At 40.0% G+C, this 17,131-nt stretch overlaps 1 protein-coding gene across 1 annotated transcript; it reads right to left on the bottom strand.

The window, feature by feature from the left end:
• Positions 1–72: 72 nt before the first annotated feature.
• On the bottom strand, positions 73–15,665 carry mapk11 (mitogen-activated protein kinase 11). The gene is made up of 12 exons (XM_085387925.1): positions 15,420–15,665; positions 9,102–9,231; positions 8,940–8,998; positions 8,601–8,712; positions 6,839–6,868; positions 6,478–6,525; positions 6,271–6,385; positions 6,094–6,165; positions 5,610–5,689; positions 5,319–5,397; positions 4,956–5,129; positions 73–3,774 (listed from the first exon to the last, which is right to left on the bottom strand). The coding sequence occupies exons 1-12, from the start codon at positions 15,530–15,532 to the stop codon at positions 3,701–3,703; spliced, it is 1,086 nt and encodes a 361-aa protein (XP_085244051.1). The 5' UTR covers positions 15,533–15,665; the 3' UTR covers positions 73–3,700.
• Positions 15,666–17,131: the final 1,466 nt, after the last annotated feature.

The raw sequence follows: 17,131 nt of genomic DNA, 5'->3' as shown, positions 1-17,131 counted from the left end.
ATGGGGTGCCTTGACCCCAAATCCAAAATATAGGATGTCTGAGCAAAATCCATGTTCAGCCGTCTTAATTAATTATTGGCAACACAAATTTTATTTTTTTGAATTCCTTCTACAGTGGCTCTGAGAGTTCAAACGCACTGCAACTTTAGAAAATTTCTGGAAAGCACAAAAAACACAGTGGATGTTAAATAAACACAACAAAAGCAGAAAAAGTGAAACAATGGAAGTAGAAAAAATGCTAGTGTTTGGGGGGGGAAGATAAAGATGTGATGGAACAGCTGCAGACACGACAGAAATCCAAATATGCGAAGGATTTTACTTAAACATGCTTAAAAGAAGGGGAGGATTCACTGGTGATGTGAGGGAGAAAAGATGCTAGGCAATGTGTCTTTTAATCACATTATTCATAAAATACTGTTTATGTTTGCTATTTACTGTTTAGCCTGTCATCATGAATTACTACCCCCCAATAACAAATTCTGTGTTTTGTGAGGGGTTTTTGTGTGGGGGCTCTTGCTATTTTTTTTTCTCTTTTATTCAACTTTGATCGTCTTTGTGTACTTTTCCAGTGCTGGTGTTTTCTTACATTGCAGTGCATTTTTCCTCACAGGGGCACTGTATATTTTTGAAATATACAAAATATACTGCAAATTCCCTGTGAGAAAACCCATTTAGTCAGTTGGAACACCCCATTAAAAAGCAAACAAACAAAAATGGAAAACCTGTTTTCTTCAGAGCAAAACAAATACTAAATGATGAGGTTTGTAGTGTCTGAGTTTTACATGTAAAACCACCATCATCATCTAGATTGCTTTATGTCTTTACAGTATATATTTATGTCAACAATGTATTTTATTCACAATTAATGGTTCTAGTCCAAACTATAAAAATCACACGTTTAATGATATGAAGTATGCAAGAATGATGTGTACTCTATGTGAGACATTTTGGCAAACAGAGATGATCGAGTTTATTCTGTTGAAGCCAAAGCTTAAAAGTCATGGTACTGTCTGATGACGAGAAAATCCTTTGAATCATTTGGAAACTAAGAGCTGACATTCATTTTAGCGATTTGAAACTCAGGACTACAGTTGACTCACACGCCACCATGTATTCAAAAGTCATAACTTGTAACAAACATACATACATACATATACATTCAGTTTGCAGTTGCTAATTAAATCCACCACATATACAACATAAGCACATAACACTGTAACATTCAGAGCTCACACCTTGACTGAGACACAGTTTTGATTAATTTAGACTTCAAATTCAACATTTTTCATCCAGTATTAGTGGACAACTTGCACAAAAGGCTACATGTAGCACTCCAGTGTGAACCAATCTGGGGGGGGGGGGAAGGAAAAATAAAAGAATAAACTTTCTTTCTTGTGTCCTTAAAGAATTATTCTTCACGCAGAAGTAATCTTGCTGGTTGAGTTTAATGTGAGCAGATTGAATCAAGAAACTCAGAAGACTTTGCATTACTGCGATGGAGCACATATGGATATGTCCACGGGTACATGGTAATTTTTTTAAAACAGCGTTTTTCTGCTTTTTTGTTGTTAAAAAAAAATGTATTTAAAAAAAAATCACAGTGTCACACTCATTTACCTTAATTATGAGTGGACAAAAGGCCAAATGCAGAGAAAGAAGCTATGTTTACCAAAATGCCCGCGTACATGTGAGCAAGTCTGGGATACAATTCACTTCATGTAGCTAGGAGTGGTTTATCTGTCAAGACACATGCTAAAATTCAATTCATATGCTGTAGTATTAAACCTTAAATAAGTGCCAATGATGTGTATAGACCATTCTTTACTGACAGAACTGTATCAGTACATTTATTCTAGCTAGTTTAAAAAACCTAACTAGGCTACAATAACAGCTACAGTTTCACCTTAGCTAGTCTTGTGAATGCCTGCGCTAATACCTGACATCGGAAGGCAAGCCAATTCACTTATTTGTTTTATACCTGACATTCTAGCCAACATTTGCCAACATAGTTTACATATTGAATTAAACATCAGCAGCAGTCAGATATAAATGTGAATAGAGTGTTTAACTGGCTTACTTTGCTTCTTATCCTGTTGTTCAACATGGACAATTAAAATGATTCAATTACAATTTAAACCTATTATTTAGTTTGTTGCATTCAACTTCAAATACCTTTCACTTGATATTTTCACTGACCTTCAGGGCAAAATCTGTGGTTTGTTGGCTGTGCTTACAGTGGTTTAATACCATGCTATTATTAAAACAGCAGCAGCAGCAAAAAAAAAAAAAAGTTACGAGAACTGAAACTCCAGTTTGTGGCAAGATGAGTGACACATCAGTGGGGAAGTCAGCCATTTGTTAGAAAAATGCATATATGCGTTCGGCTTGTGTGCTTACGCAAATATTTCCAGTCAGAGTTGCTAAGCATGAATATTTATGTTACAATGTTGCACCAAGCTTTTAACTGCAGCAAACTAAAATACACGTAATGGAGGTTAAAAAAGAGATGATCCAAGAATTATGGAAAGAAAAGAAAAAGATGCTTAGGTAACATGAAAGATAACTAATGAGCTCCCTGGTTGCCACAAGCAGCCAAATATGGCTGCTTTCTGTGAATCATCAGTATGTGGTGTTTGACCGGTCAATGCTTGGATGAAGCTACAAGTTGCATAACAGATTATTATCCAGCATTGTTAGACACCTTCTGGGAACTGATTCTGACAATTTGCACAATGTCTGTAATGTTAACAGTTGTAAACACAAATGGGGATCTGTATAAGACAGCAGAGCAGTAGAGAGACCTTACGGAGCAGGGCCAAAGCCAACAGGTGATCGGTTGACAGCGGAATCTGTATATGAGGAAAGAGACTCACACTGTAAACACAGATCTGCAGGGCAATCATTCTGTTTCAGCTTTGGCATATATTAATTATCTTGCTAATTAATAGCACAATTGGTGTTTACTATTCTGTAAGGATGGGATGACTTTTCATCCATGGAAGAACATTTTCAGACATGAATTACAAAGACAGAGGAGGTGAAACACTGGTTACATTTCCTGGTAATGCCTCTTTCTCAACCCCAAACTGGTTTAATAGCAGTGTGGCAGACACAGTAAGCAGTGGTTATAATACACCACCAGTAATATGCTTTAACAATAAAATGCACAGAAGTCATGCATCAGTAGTATGCAGGCTGAATGCTAAGCTGTTCTGTGATGTGAAATGGTATCACTGCAAGCATGATTTTTATATATGAAAGCTTAATGGAATTCGTCTTGATGATGACACAGCATTCCTGTTGTTGCTTTGGAAATCCTAGTGTGCATTTTTTCCTCCTCCCACACCTTCTGTTGGTCTTTAAACAAAGTTCAGTTTCTTAAAGTTGCTTCCTCACATGAATCCTCACGTCCTCCGTGGCCCCTGATATTGAGCAGTTCCTTATTTTACCCTCAGTGAGCGGAACCATAACAGGAAGCAACTTTCTGCACTGGTGAAATCCTTTTTTTAAACTCGAAAATGTTCCCTGTAATAGTAATGTTCACATGTGATCCCATGGAGACCATCCTGCCCTGCTGCTCAGACAAACTCATGACAGGAAATCAAACACAGTCATTTCCTTTGCTTGTTTTTCCAGCCCTCCTTGCATTTATTGACTACATGGTCCTTCTTCAAGCAGAGGAGGCAGAGCAGTAAAAGTCTCACTGCTCCACCTGAAGGCTGTCAGTCTTGCTGCCAGATGCTTTGAAGCTGTTCACCTCTTCAAATACCAACTCTGTGGACGTAAATGAAGAAGAAGGGAGAAGAAACACTGTTAGGCGTGCTGCTCAATATTCGGAATGTAACAATAGAAACAATAGAAATTGTGACATTGCAAAAGCACCTTCTTGATGTTTCATGGCAACAACACAGGATAATATAATGTGCATACTTTAAAGTTTCTTCAGGTTGCTATATTAGTCCAATATAGCAACATATTACAGTCGATAAAACCCAAACATAAAGCATAAACTAAAGCTGGCTGCCCCTCCCTGGTTCTGCTGGAAGTTTCTTCCTGTTAAAAGGAAGTTTTTCCTTTCCACTTTTGCCAAGTGCTTGCCCTGAGGTCCTTGGATGGTCATCTCTGTGTTCAATATAAATTGCCTTCTTTAGGTTTTCAACAAACTTAAAGAAGTCCAGATGCTTTTCTTTCCTCGCTCCTTAGACTACGATGGCCTGGATGACTGAGAACCTTCACAGACATACCACCCACCATAACATTGGTACAGATGGTGTTTTAAGATCAAGACCGTGTGGGGCTATAGACATGACAGTGCTGCCCCCCCTGCAGAATAATCCATCTCATTACACCCCCTAAAACTGCTAGAGAATGATTTGGCAACGATGAAAAAAGAGCCCAAGGCACAGACCCAGGCTCAAAACTCTCCAAACTGCCTCTATTGGTTTTGCCAAAACAAACTCCATCCACAGAGGCCCCGTCCTGCCACCCACAGGACCCCATGAATTAGCTGCCAGTGTGCTCTTGCCAGACACCACAAGGTTTTCCCAGATGTCACGTGTCTATGCCCTGGCTGGTCAGAGTTGTTTTGGCAGCACAGTATGAGGCAGGTGGTGTTGTGGTGAATACTAGTCTCCAATATTGCACCATATTGCTTAGATGGTGCATTTCTGCAACACCCATGCAATATGAAATGTGAAAATCAGTGCAGCTTGAATATATTGTCTTCTTGTTCCAACAGACTTTTATTTCAAATGGTACTTTTTTATTTGCAGAAGAGGAAGTTGCTACTGGCACCACAAATCTAAAACCTCGACAAATGTCTTTCATAGTCATATTTTCTAGTTTGACAGCAGGGACTACAGCAGAATTCTGTGTTTCAGGTAAGACGTGAGTATGGTATCTTCTGTCAGCTGTTTTAAATCATAAAATCACCAAATTTTAAAAAGAGGCTTTACCTTTCCATTCTTCTAAAGTTCGGTCTTTGCTCTCCAGTGTTTGGTCATAGGGCTGGGCCTCTGGCTCATCATCTGGATCATGGTACTGGGAGAAGTAGGGGTGGGAAAGAGCTTCGCTAGCTGAGATCCTCCCGTCACAGTCCAGAACCAGCATGCGCTTCAGCAGATCAACAGCTAAAAGAGAGACAAAAAACTAGACAAATAAAAGAAGGAAATAGCAGGAGGTCCAAAATTTAATTTAAGCCTATATGGTTAAAATGCATTTCAAATTTGCAGGCTGGAGAGAGTAACTTTTAGCAGAGTCTTAATGGTTTTCAATTGAATTTGAGAAGCTGATAATCCAATCTGCAGTCCATCACCCACCCAGTGGATTTGCCCCTCTGAAGATCTTTTCCAAGTCCTGTTGGGGCATGAAGGGCAGAGATTGGATGTACTTCTGTGCCTGCAAATACACACCAATGTTACACTCATGGCAAGTCACAATTTGGATAACATGTCCAACCACTGGTGATCAATTATGTCCAACACTCAGACATACTGACAGCCAGGTCAATGGAGTGACTAATCAATCAGAGCAGTTTGCTTTTGTCAGTAGAAACAGCTTTTGCGGAAAGCATTATTTTGACATTCCCAATCTCTTTGTAGAGTCCTCACATGTTCAGAGCAGATCTTCTTTAACAGCTCTGGTGTCGGAGTTCCCACCACCTCCATGATTCTCTTCAGCTGGTCGATATCTTAGCACAGGAGGAGTTAAGGGCCATCGAGATTTGCGGAAGTCATCAACTCGCAAGATTTGGCTCATTAGAGTATCTTTTCACATACCGAGGCAGATCGCTGCTTAAAAGACATCTCGAAGCCTGACAGCACAGAAAGATCAGTAAATCAAATTTGTTTTAGAGCCCCTCCGAGACACTGAATACAACAGCCTAGACAATTCAGTCTTTTGTGTTTGCTCCTATTCATTCCCCAGTTTCTCTCTGTTAAAGCAGCTCCCCCCATAGAAAGGCCTATGATTGTAATGCAAATCCACAAGAGGTCCGCATCCATGGGACGGTTTAAAGAGGCAATGGAAGGTTCCCACTAAGACAGAAGAAAAGCTGCAAATTGCGGTGGACTCACGCCACGATGATAAGGATACAGTCAGTGCCGGGAAAAAGGACTTTTCCCTTCAGTAGCTCTCCCATAATGCATCCCACTGACCAGATATCAACTGAAACAGAAACACTACAGGTTCAGCCATTCAGCATTTGCCCATTTTATTGCTGCCAAATGCAAAATACTTTGAAAACCTCATTTTCATTCGATGGCATCTTACCATTCTGATTGTAGTGCATCCAGTTGAGCATGATCTCTGGTGCTCGATACCAGCGAGTCGCCACATAACCTGTCATCTCATCATCTGTCTGCCTGGCTAAGCCAAAGTCAAGGATCTGTAGGACAGGTGAACATTTTATTTCCAGATTGATGGATTTCATTGGGTGTAATGTAGCATTTGTAGGGTTAAACTAAAGACCAGTCTTACCCTAAGCTCACAGTCTTCATTCACTGCCACATTGCTTGGCTTGAGGTCCTGAAGACGTTGGTTAAATAGATAGAGAAACATCACAAGAATTACAACATATCTGAAACTCAGCAGCATGAGCAAAATAACCATTATCCCATTTTCTGATCGACTTTTTTTTCAAAATGTGAAATGTACTCTCAGAATTTCACCCAATGAAACATGCTGATATGTTTATGTTATAATGCCGGACAGTCTGGAGGTGATTTTATCACCTTAAAACATTTTAAGAAATGAAATAGGAAAATGCTTAAGATGTTGTCGTTTCAACCACCAAAGTGCAGCAGTGGTCTCTTGACCAAGGCAAGAAGAAGGAACTCACTCTGTGGATCAATCCAGCTGAATGGATGTACTGTTCAACAGGTGGCGTGGCAGGGGTACAGGGGGAGGAGAGAGAGAGAAGATGGGGGTCAACAGTGCAGCTCAGAATTTAACTTTCTGCCTCTTTTGTCTATCGGAGAGTGAAGAGCCAGCATCTACAGGCAGCTGGATGATTCAGTGTTAGATGGCAAATCTTGGAATTGTGGATTTCAAAGTCTGTGTGCACTTCAGTGTAGTGATTTCAATGTTACATTGTATATAAATGATCAAAAGTTATCTATTTGATTTTCACAGAACTGTTTTGAAGCCTCGCCATCCACCATCTTTTGTTTTTTGAAGTCACATGTCAGTGGTACACTATGGTAGCAGTGTGTCAATCACCCTAAAGCATATTGAACTTTTTTAAAAAACAAAAAACAAAACCAAACATAATGGGATGTATAGAACGAATGTCTTGTTATATAAAGTCACCAGAAAAATGTCAGAAATGATGTGTTTTTTTCAGCCAGTCTTCAGCACGTTTTAGGCATCAACAGATTAAAGGTGGACCTAGTGTTTGCCCCCTTCCTGATTTCCTAGTGTGTTGCATATTTGTCACACTTAAATGTTTCAGATTGTCAAACAAATTTTAATATTAGACAAAGATAACCTGAGTATATAGAAAATGAACTTGATAAAGTGAAAAAAGTTACCTAAACCTACCTGGTCGTGTGTGAAAAAGTAATTTCCCTTCTTGTTAAATGATTGATTAACTGTAATTAATCGCCATGTTTTGAAAATTTGAGTTCAGTTTGGCTAAACACACTCAGGCCTGATTACTGGCAGGACTGTTGAATCAAGAAATCACTTAAATAGAAGCTGTCTGACGAAGTAAAGCAGGTAAAAAGAGCTCAAAAAGCAACACATCACGCCACAATCTAAAGGAACTACTGAGAAACAAAGTTACTGACATCTATCTGTCTGGAAAGGGTTAAAAAGCCATTTCTAAGGCTTTAGGACTCCATTGAACCACAGTTTGAGCCATTATCCACAAATCGAGAAAATTTGGAACAGTGGTGATGATTCCCAGGAGTGACCAACCGACCAAATTTACTCCAAAAGCATATCAACAACTCATCCAGGAGGTCACAAAAGAACCCAGAACAACATTAAGGAACGACGGGCTTCACATTTCTCAGTTAAGGTCAGAGTTCATGGTTCAACAATAATAAAGAGACTGGGCAAAAATGGCATCCATGGGAGAGTTCAAGGAGAAAACCACTGCTGACCAAAAAGAACAGAAAGACTCGTCTCGCATTTGCCAAAAAGACTTTTGTGAACTGACAAGACAAAAGCTGAACTTTCTGAAATGTTTTAGTCCCGGTGGTAGTGTGATGGTCTGGGGCTTTCTGTCAAAACATCCTGAAGGAGAATGTCCGGCCATCCGTTTGTGACCTAGATACGGCAATTTGTGCTTACTTGTGTTACCTTTCTCTAAATATTTAAATTTGTTTGATGACCTGAAGCATTTAAGTGTGACAAACATGCAAAAAAGTGATCTCCAGTTAAAAAAACAAACAAACAAACAAACAAGAAAGAAAGAAAAAAACAAGATGGCGATGACCAAAATTCCAGGTTTGTGTATTCAAATCAGAGTCTGTCTGTCTTTTGTATACAGTCTATGATTCGCTGCTGTTACATGTGTCTGCTGGCATTAAAACAGACAGCTGATTATTCATGTTGCAGTGTGGCATGCAGGAGATACTCGTGATGCAGTAAATTACCTTGAGGCCACGGAGGAGCTGGTAAATTAAGAACTGCACATGCTCATCTGACAACCTCTGAAATTTGACTATATTATTGAGGTCTGCGCCCATCAGGTTAGTCACCAGGTAGCTGGAAAAGAGGAGAGAGTCTACATGAGTGAATGGGGGAGGGCATTTCAGTTCAGAGGAGAACATGGAGGTGCTGCCATAGCAACCATCTGACATCTCTACAAGCCTATAATCCCCCTAGGATTGCCTGTATATATGCATCAGTATGCCCTCTAATAAGAGAAATATCTAAAAAGGTGGACAGCTGTACAGCTTGTAGAAAACACCGAGGGAAAAACAAAGATTTACAGCTCATTGAAGTCTTCTAATGTGGCAGCAGGTGTGAAGACGTCGAGCAGCCCTATTACCTGCAGAGACAGAAACAGAAGCAGAGCGGATCAATAACGGAGCGAAAAACATTCAGAGAGCCACGTCTGTCTGTCTCTGGGTATTTTTATAAGGAGCACTAACATTCTCGTGTTTCATGTGCTTGAGAAGCCTGAGTTCCCGGTACGAGCGGCGACTGTGTATGAGAGACTGGAAAGGCCTGGATAGCTTCTTCACCGCAACCTTTTGCCTTAAGACCACATCGTACGCCGAACTGCAAAGAGCAAACAGATAAAGCATTTAACACGTGTGTGGATATACTTAAATGCAGTGCCATTAACACACGAGCTAGGCTAAGCTACTACTTCACGCTGTGATGAATGCCTGAAAGTTGAAAATAAAAAGAGAAACGGGCTGGAAGAGTTTGAAACGCAAGCAGACGGGAGAAGTGAGTGAAAGAGGATGTGGTGGAACAAGGGAAGCGAGGATGTCAGATATTGTAAAAGTGCTGCTGGGTTTTTTTTCATCTCATCTCTTTTGAAATGTAGATGTCACTCCACATATTGAACACTGAGCCCTGCTGCGGCTCATGCTGAATGCCTTTGTGGTGCCAGTGTCTTTTCAGGCCTGCCAGCTTTGCAACCGCTCTTAGAAAGAATAATAATACAGCCATCAGAGGGTGGAACAGACCAACAGGAAGAGCGGGTGGGAATTGAGTAACAATGCATAACATTGCAAAAATAGACCAAGAAGTAAGAAAAGGAACTATGACCTGAAAATTTGTGTGATGAACAACACTTGCAAAACAACTGATGCAATAAAACGACTGTAAACATTTGACATTTTAAAACAAATATCATTTACATCTGGCAGCATGGATGAAATGTTTTACTCCGGTTTATGATAACATACTGTACATAAAGGATGGACAAAGCTTCCTGTTCTGATAAGTAAAGCCAGAGCTAAGTGCTTTAAAACCTGCATTATGTCTACTAGCCAGCGGGGGGGGGGGGGGGGGGGGGGGGGGTTACTCCTTTGGGCGCAGTGCCGCATTCCAGATTAAGTCTTAATATATTATTATTACATTGTTATAGTACATTTATTCAGAATTTTTCCATTTTGTAATTGGGAAGTTGTTACCATATGACTGTGTAGCGTCCTTGATTTCCAGAAACACAACAAGATCAAGTCACAAATGCATAAATCAAGGCTTCAGAGTGGGACTGTGTAAAGTGATTGGTGACATGATGGTGCCTACATGTTAAGCTTTAGAAATCCTGTGTACGTTAGTGATTAGTATATATACATAGTGGCCTCATCTTCTCACCTAAGATGCCAAGGGAATGAAAACGCTTTTAACCAGAAAGCATCAAATTATTCTTCTAATTCATAACATCTTTGTTTAATTGAGTGTCCTCCTGTGCAGGTAAAAAGTACTGTTCCCTACAGAGATTGTGGATGATGTTCTTAGGCCATTTAGCAGCTTAATACATTTTTTCTTTTACCCTTAAGACCTGCAAAGATTCAGCTAACAGCAGGTATGACGTCTGTTTACTTTCAGACAGTTACAGTAGAGGTGTCCATGAAATGATGCATGTGTCCTGTTTTTTTTTCCTATACATACTATAAATATTGCTGTATCTTTTCCTGCTGATATATAATGCTTACGTGCTTGAGTTTGCTGCACTTTTGCACACTTCAGTGCATCCATGCGGCTCTCCGTCTCCAAATCACCTGCTGACAGCCCGGATGTCCCAGCTGGGCTACGTCCAGGTCAGCAGCCAGCCTCCTCCGTCTGACATAAAGCAGGCCTCACCGCCTTGAGCATATCTTCCCCCCTGCCATCTTCCATACATGGGTATGATGCACCATTCTCAATACAAACAAGCTAGCAAAGGCATCGATTTCTCCACTGTCCTTTTGTCTCAGTATGCCTTTAATATCCCAGCTCTTAATGCACATTGGGTTTCTCAGACAGAGACGGTGGAAGTAAACTGTTTTTGCAATGAGGAGAAATGTTTCATATAGATAAGATAGCTAGCAGTCTAAACAGTGATATATTCAGATTAAATTTAAGAGAAAGCCAAAAATGATTTGAGGGAGGCTGCTACATGGTGCTAAATCAAGTTGTCTGCATTAAGAGAATTTTATGTTATTTACATTTTTTTATAGGAATTATGCAAAGCTACGCAAACAGCTGCTACATTTAAATTTGTCTTCCAATAAGCTTATTTCACAGCTTTTACCCTGCGATCATTCACATGCTATTTATTCATAAGATCCACAACAACTCAGAATCCCAGTGTGCTTTTTCCTCCCTAATTTATCAAATTTCCAATCAACAATCTGACAAGCAGAGATATAACAATCTCGACAGGAGAAAATGAAGCAGTCATGTTTTATTCATAGTAATCCAAATGCAAGGCTTCATGCCCAAAGTCTAGTGAACAGATGTTACATATGCTCACATGAGATGAAAGCAGCCTTGATCAGCTCAACATATATTCTGTCTTGATGTTCAATCTCGAGCAAACGGTCCAAAATTGTCCCATTTTTTTGGTTGCGAGAAACCGAAGCAGAAAAGGAATATTAATTGGGATTATGGCTCAAGGCAGGAAGCTGAGAAGACAGTGAGGCTATATTAGACATAGAGTATGACAGCAAAATTCAAGAAGCAGTGAATGGTAAATTATTAAAACAGCTTTGTATTCTTGGTGCTACTTGCTCTAGTGTCTGTACTCCAAAGTTATTCCTTATGTATTTCCATGCAACTATTCCATTTTTCTCTCTTAAATCTGCCTTTTGATTCCCCTACTCCCAGTAAGGATGGGGGATAGATGTTCTTCAGCTCCAGCTATAATGGATTATATGAGCTTGTCGGGTCCTTGACCTAAGGCCTATTTTCTCGAGAGATTGCACTGAGAACATGGATCATTTGTGCACATTTCAAGACCTGGACTGCTTGAGTATCGACCCCCCCCCCCCCCCCCTCTCCATCACGACACGACAGATACAGATGCCATACCCTTAACCCCATCCCCCTACTGTTTGCTAATCAAGTCTTGCCATGAGAAAGTCAGTGACAATAGCTCAAGATCAACATTAACAATGCAGGGAAGCACTCGGTGTCAGCATGTGTGTGGAGGAATGCCCTTTGTGTATTTGTATAATTGTATAATAATCTAAAGCTCAACCATTCGCACTTGGCCTGTCTAGAAATTATGCTTTGAGAAGCAGGTGAGTAAGATAAAAGGATTAAGAGACCTGCTATGGAAGAAAGGTTTGATAGCTAAAAACAGTGGATAAATGGTTAAATTAATTAGCTAAAACAACTAGAACGAAGCTGATTAACCCTTTAAAACCTGAACCATGAAATAACTGCCAGGAAGTGTTTGTTGAACCTTTAGACAAAATATATATAAAAATACATCAAATGTTAATCTGCATATGAGTTTTCATTTGTATCGCATTTGCTACATTAGCCATATTTTTGCAATTTAGTCATTACAAATGTGTCATGCAATTTATATCATTTTGGGGGGTAAAAAAAAGTCCCGCTGATGATGCAGAAGTCTCAAAAACTCCCCAAAACACGTGTATCAAATACGATACGCTTGGCTTTAAAGGGTTAAAACAGTTGGCTGATAAGTGTTGGAAGCATTTAGCTTTAAAAAATGGATCGTTGGATAATGGATAAGTAATTAATAAGTGGTTATTACTTTTTTTTTTTTTAAAGAATGTAAGTAAGCTAAATAATGGATGAACTGGGCTAACTTAAAATAGGTGTTAAATGGATTAAATAGTTAGCTAAAATTATAAATAAATAAATAAATATTTTTAAATCACATACTAAGGAGGAGTAATGCTATATAAAGGATGAATTAAACACTTGCTAATACCTTAATAATGCTTAGTAATGTGACATTATTCTAAAGTGCTACCACTAAACCTCAGATAAACGGATTCATTTGGCTATAAACTGTTACATGCAAACTCTAAGAGGGCGTCATTGTCCACTTTTATATATAAACAAGGGAAAAAATTCATTTAAATCAATATAGTTTGATGATCCAGAGTAATATGAGTGAACAGGTTCTGTGAGTTCACCTGTCAGGGCTGTGGTGATGTGTGTTAGCCAGGAAGGGTTTGAATAGCTCATATCTGTAGCCTACTGGCAACAGTTATGCATCATTTTCAGCATGAATCTGTCCTCAAAGGGGGGATTATGAGAGTCACTCACAATGCTAATGTTTACTTCAGTAATTAAGACTCAAGAAAACAGTCTATCAAATCATAATCATCCTTTTATGTAACCAGAGAAGAAGTCTAGAAAGTGCGTCTTGTGGCAGTAGCTAGCTATAAATAATAACTCTGCTTCTGGCATTGACTTTTCTGTCTATACACAAGCTCACTGCACCTTTAGAGAATATGAGTTACAAGCGTGAATTGCTTAGGGCATTTTTTTTTTCTCAAGAAGGACAAGATACGTGTTGAATGGACTTTTTTTCATAATGCATCCTTTGTACCATGAGTATCCAAAATGGGAATCAGACCTTAAACTTACTTTAAAAAATGTCCATGTGAGTATTACCTCGAGGCTGAAAGGCAAAGTCATGATCCACCCCTGTGCATTTTTAGTCTGCTGCTATTCTGAGCAGAACTCTAAAGCTGCAAATAGGCAAGATGCTAATGCTCAGTACTCCTGTGAAAGCTTCTATCACGACGTGAGGTAAGTGAGGGAGACACACATCCCATCATCCCATCATCCCATCCCAGTTCAAATGTTGCCTTAATTCAAATCTGACAGAAGAGGATGTTAGCCATCAAGACATAAACTGCTTTTGTGAGGACACAGGCAGTGACATCTTGGGTGTGGTTTAACGGGCTGAGATATGAGCTCTGTATATGTGTGTGACTGGACACAAGCTCCCACTACTACTGTGTAAGAAGGAGATAATAAAGTGAGACTAAGATGCAGGAAATTCAGCCTGGTTTTGGGTTCGGTTATTGGCACATTTTTTTGCCCGTGCAGAGAAAGCTCAAACAGAAAATGACACATCAAAACTTGACAGGCGATTCCAAACTGGCTGCACAGAGTGAGTGCTCCATCTGTAGAAACTTGGACTCCCTGCTATTATATCATATTATATCATCTGCCTCTTTTATTTCCTTGCTACAAAGCATCACAGGATTTGGGTTTAGACTTACAGGATTTGGGAACTTAGCAACGCTGACCTAAAATTTTAGAGTTTCTCATTTTAGCCTGAAAAGGCTGAGTGGGCTTGTGTCATGTGATGTCGTCACTTGGTGTCTACCCGGTTTAATGTGGAGGTGATGGCATAGCTTTTAACTACCTCTCATAAGGCTTTTAGAGTCATTGGAGGAAGGTCCGTTATATTATATCTGTAAACTTCTCTACAGTGTTTGGGCGTTTCGGCTCATAGATAAGTGTTTTGCTCAGCTGCCAGGATCAATCAGTTTGTAGTGGAAGGTTTTTCAGACTACTCACAGCTTTAATAGTCATTTCTCACTGATACCACTGAAGCTGGCAACATGCAAATCCGCTTAAATACGTGGCACAATGTGATTATTCCTCAGGGATCTGTCACACAAACACAATAACAATTTTGTCTGCGTTTTCATAGCCTCCTGGTAACAGCTTAATTAATATTAACTGTCAGAGGAGGTTATGCCATGACATATCGCCATGGCAACGGCATCCCACCGGCTGAGGCAGATTTATCCAAATCTAAGGCAGTTACATTTTGCAAAATTGATAGTGCATCCACACAGAGCGTGGGGGTTATAAACAAAGGAGAGTGAGTGTGCAGGTGCAAGGAATACAGCATCAAACTTGCAGCTGTGTTCCCATTCCAGATGTGCTACACACACACACACACACACACACACATATATATGAATATCTGCTGAGGTGCTACTCAAATTAAATCTTAAGATTCGAGACTTTTTTCCAAGACTATTTCTGTGTGTGTAGAAGCTGGGTGGGGGTGAGGAGAGGGTTATTGGGGAAATTCCTGTACTGTCTCATTCTGTCTTTCCCTCCCACACACAGGCTGTAAGACCCACAGACAGTGAGCGGTGGGACAAAAACAAGCCCTGCAGACCTGCCTGTCTTTCTATAAGGCTGACATCAGTGCAAGCAATGAAATCTTATTCATGCACATAAAAACAGGGGCGGAAATGGAATTTGAAGGTGTTTTGCTGAATATTGGGAGCATGATAATTTAAAAAAAACGCCAGTAATAACAGCAGTGAAGGCAATAAAACCTCCCAAACAATCAGTTAACAAAGCAGCTCGGTCCTGAGAGACACACACACATAAAGCGCTGTAGTCTACTGATGCATCATGAACAGAAATACCGTAAATGTTGTGACTGTTCAGCCTCGCCCCTCCACTCTCACAGCACACACACACATACATACACACACGCACACACTCACCACACCGAGCCGTAAGCTCCGGAGCCCACCGGCGTCAGGTTCTGATAGCGCTCTGGAACCTCCCACACAGTCTTGTTCAGCTCCTGCCGGTAAAATCCCGGTCTGGCGGACATTTCTGCGAGCCTGCTACAGAAAATAAAAGGTGTGCAATAAAGGGGAAGAGGGGGAGAATAGAAACGAGAGGAGGAAATCGGTAGATTGGCCGCCGTCTGCTGACTGAGCCAAGCTACTGCTGCAAGCACTGCACCGGCCAGTGACAGGCTCGCTCTCTCTCTCTCTCTCTCTCTCTCTCTCTCTCTCTCTCTCTCTCTCTCTCGCTATCTCTCTGTCTCTCTCCCACTTCTACACACCCAAGAATTTGTAACACAAGATAATAGACCATCATTAACAAAAACAAAGATTTATATTATATTATATTATATTATATTATATTATATTATATTATATTATATTATATTATATTATATTTTAGCTGAGTGTGCAGTTTCAATTTTTTATTTCATCGTCTCAAGGCTTTTTATATTGCAAAATAAAGAGTTTCCAGTTCCAGATCAGATGATCTCCTGTGACCAACCTGACCCTGGCAAAGGTAGGGAGGAAGAACTCTCGTTTTACAGCCTGTGGTAGCACCATGCTCAGGGATGGGCAGCTATCAATTTTAACTGCTTTGATGATGACAGAAAAGAGAAGTGTGGAAAGACCAGAAGCAACAAACAGCGACAAAACATAGTCTATGGGAGAGAGAAGACCAAAGTTAAATGCATGGGGTCTAAAAACACAGGGAGACGTGATCAGTCATTGTAGGAGCGGGGTGGTAGCTGCAGACTCTGCCTCCCTTTCTACTTTTAGACACTCTATGAAGCACAAGCTAGCCTGCAGTCTGTGAGAAATGTGTTCGGCTGGGTGGTTTTGATGATATGATGTGTTTGAAATGTCTGGGCCTGGTTATTCGGAGCTTTGTGTATGAAAAAAATGGGATTTTAATCTCAATTCTGGATGTAGCCGGGAGTAAACAAAGAGCAGATGATCTGTGAGGGATATGTTTGTAGCATTTTAGATCAAATGAAGGCTTTTCGCTAAGGAATAACAATAATCAGACTTGCAAGTAATAAATGCATTAACTAGTTTTTCCTCATCACTCTTCTACATCACTCTTATACACTCTTCTACAGCATGTTCACAATTTTGACAATATTGCTCAAATGAAAGAAGGCAGGCCCACACGTAGCTGTAGATTAACAGATTCATTTATGTTGTCTGGCTTCATCTCCATAGCAGTGTAAATGTTTGATGTGTTTCTAAAAAGACTGCTTAAGCAATGCTGCTCTGTGAAACCTCAGCTGATATCTCTCTGATATTATGCTGACTTCTCTGTGTGTTGCTTCTATGTGTTATGCTCACTTCTCAAACCTGCTAAAACCAGATTCTCAAATGGCACCAAAGGAGAACTAGCTCTTTATGAGCCAGTTATTTTTGGTCATAACAACCTTGTAAATTACCATTGAGGAAACCTACTTAATGGTGCATTCACCACAAAAATCAGTGACAAACCTATTTTGCATATCACTGTTTTTACAGACCAGGTTGCTGAATGTAACGCCATGAATTATCTGCTTTTGTCTAGCATATATCAGCCTATAGGCCTTCAAGGTTTATTGGGAAACACATACAAAGCAATGGCTTTGCTTCTTACTTCTTAAATCTTGTGTGGC

The sequence above is a fragment of the Rhamphochromis longiceps genome, linkage group LG17, assembly GCF_057381845.1.
Source record: "Rhamphochromis longiceps isolate RC_006_pf linkage group LG17, R_longiceps_female_GT1.1, whole genome shotgun sequence".
NCBI classification, from domain to species: Eukaryota; Metazoa; Chordata; class Actinopteri; order Cichliformes; family Cichlidae; genus Rhamphochromis; species Rhamphochromis longiceps.
This window is presented reverse-complemented; position numbering and strand designations above follow the sequence as displayed.

Coding starts and splice junctions, on each gene's coding strand:
- mapk11 (XM_085387925.1), bottom strand. CDS start 15,532: ATGTCCGCCAGACCGGGATTTTACCGGCAGGAGCTGAACAAGACTGTG. Junction 9,232..15,419: donor GGAGCTTACGGCTCGGTGTG/GTGAGTGTGTGC, acceptor TGCTCTTTGCAG/TTCGGCGTACGATGTGGTCT. Junction 6,526..6,838: donor CAGCTGGATTGATCCACAGA/GTGAGTTCCTTC, acceptor CAACGTCTTCAG/GACCTCAAGCCAAGCAATGT.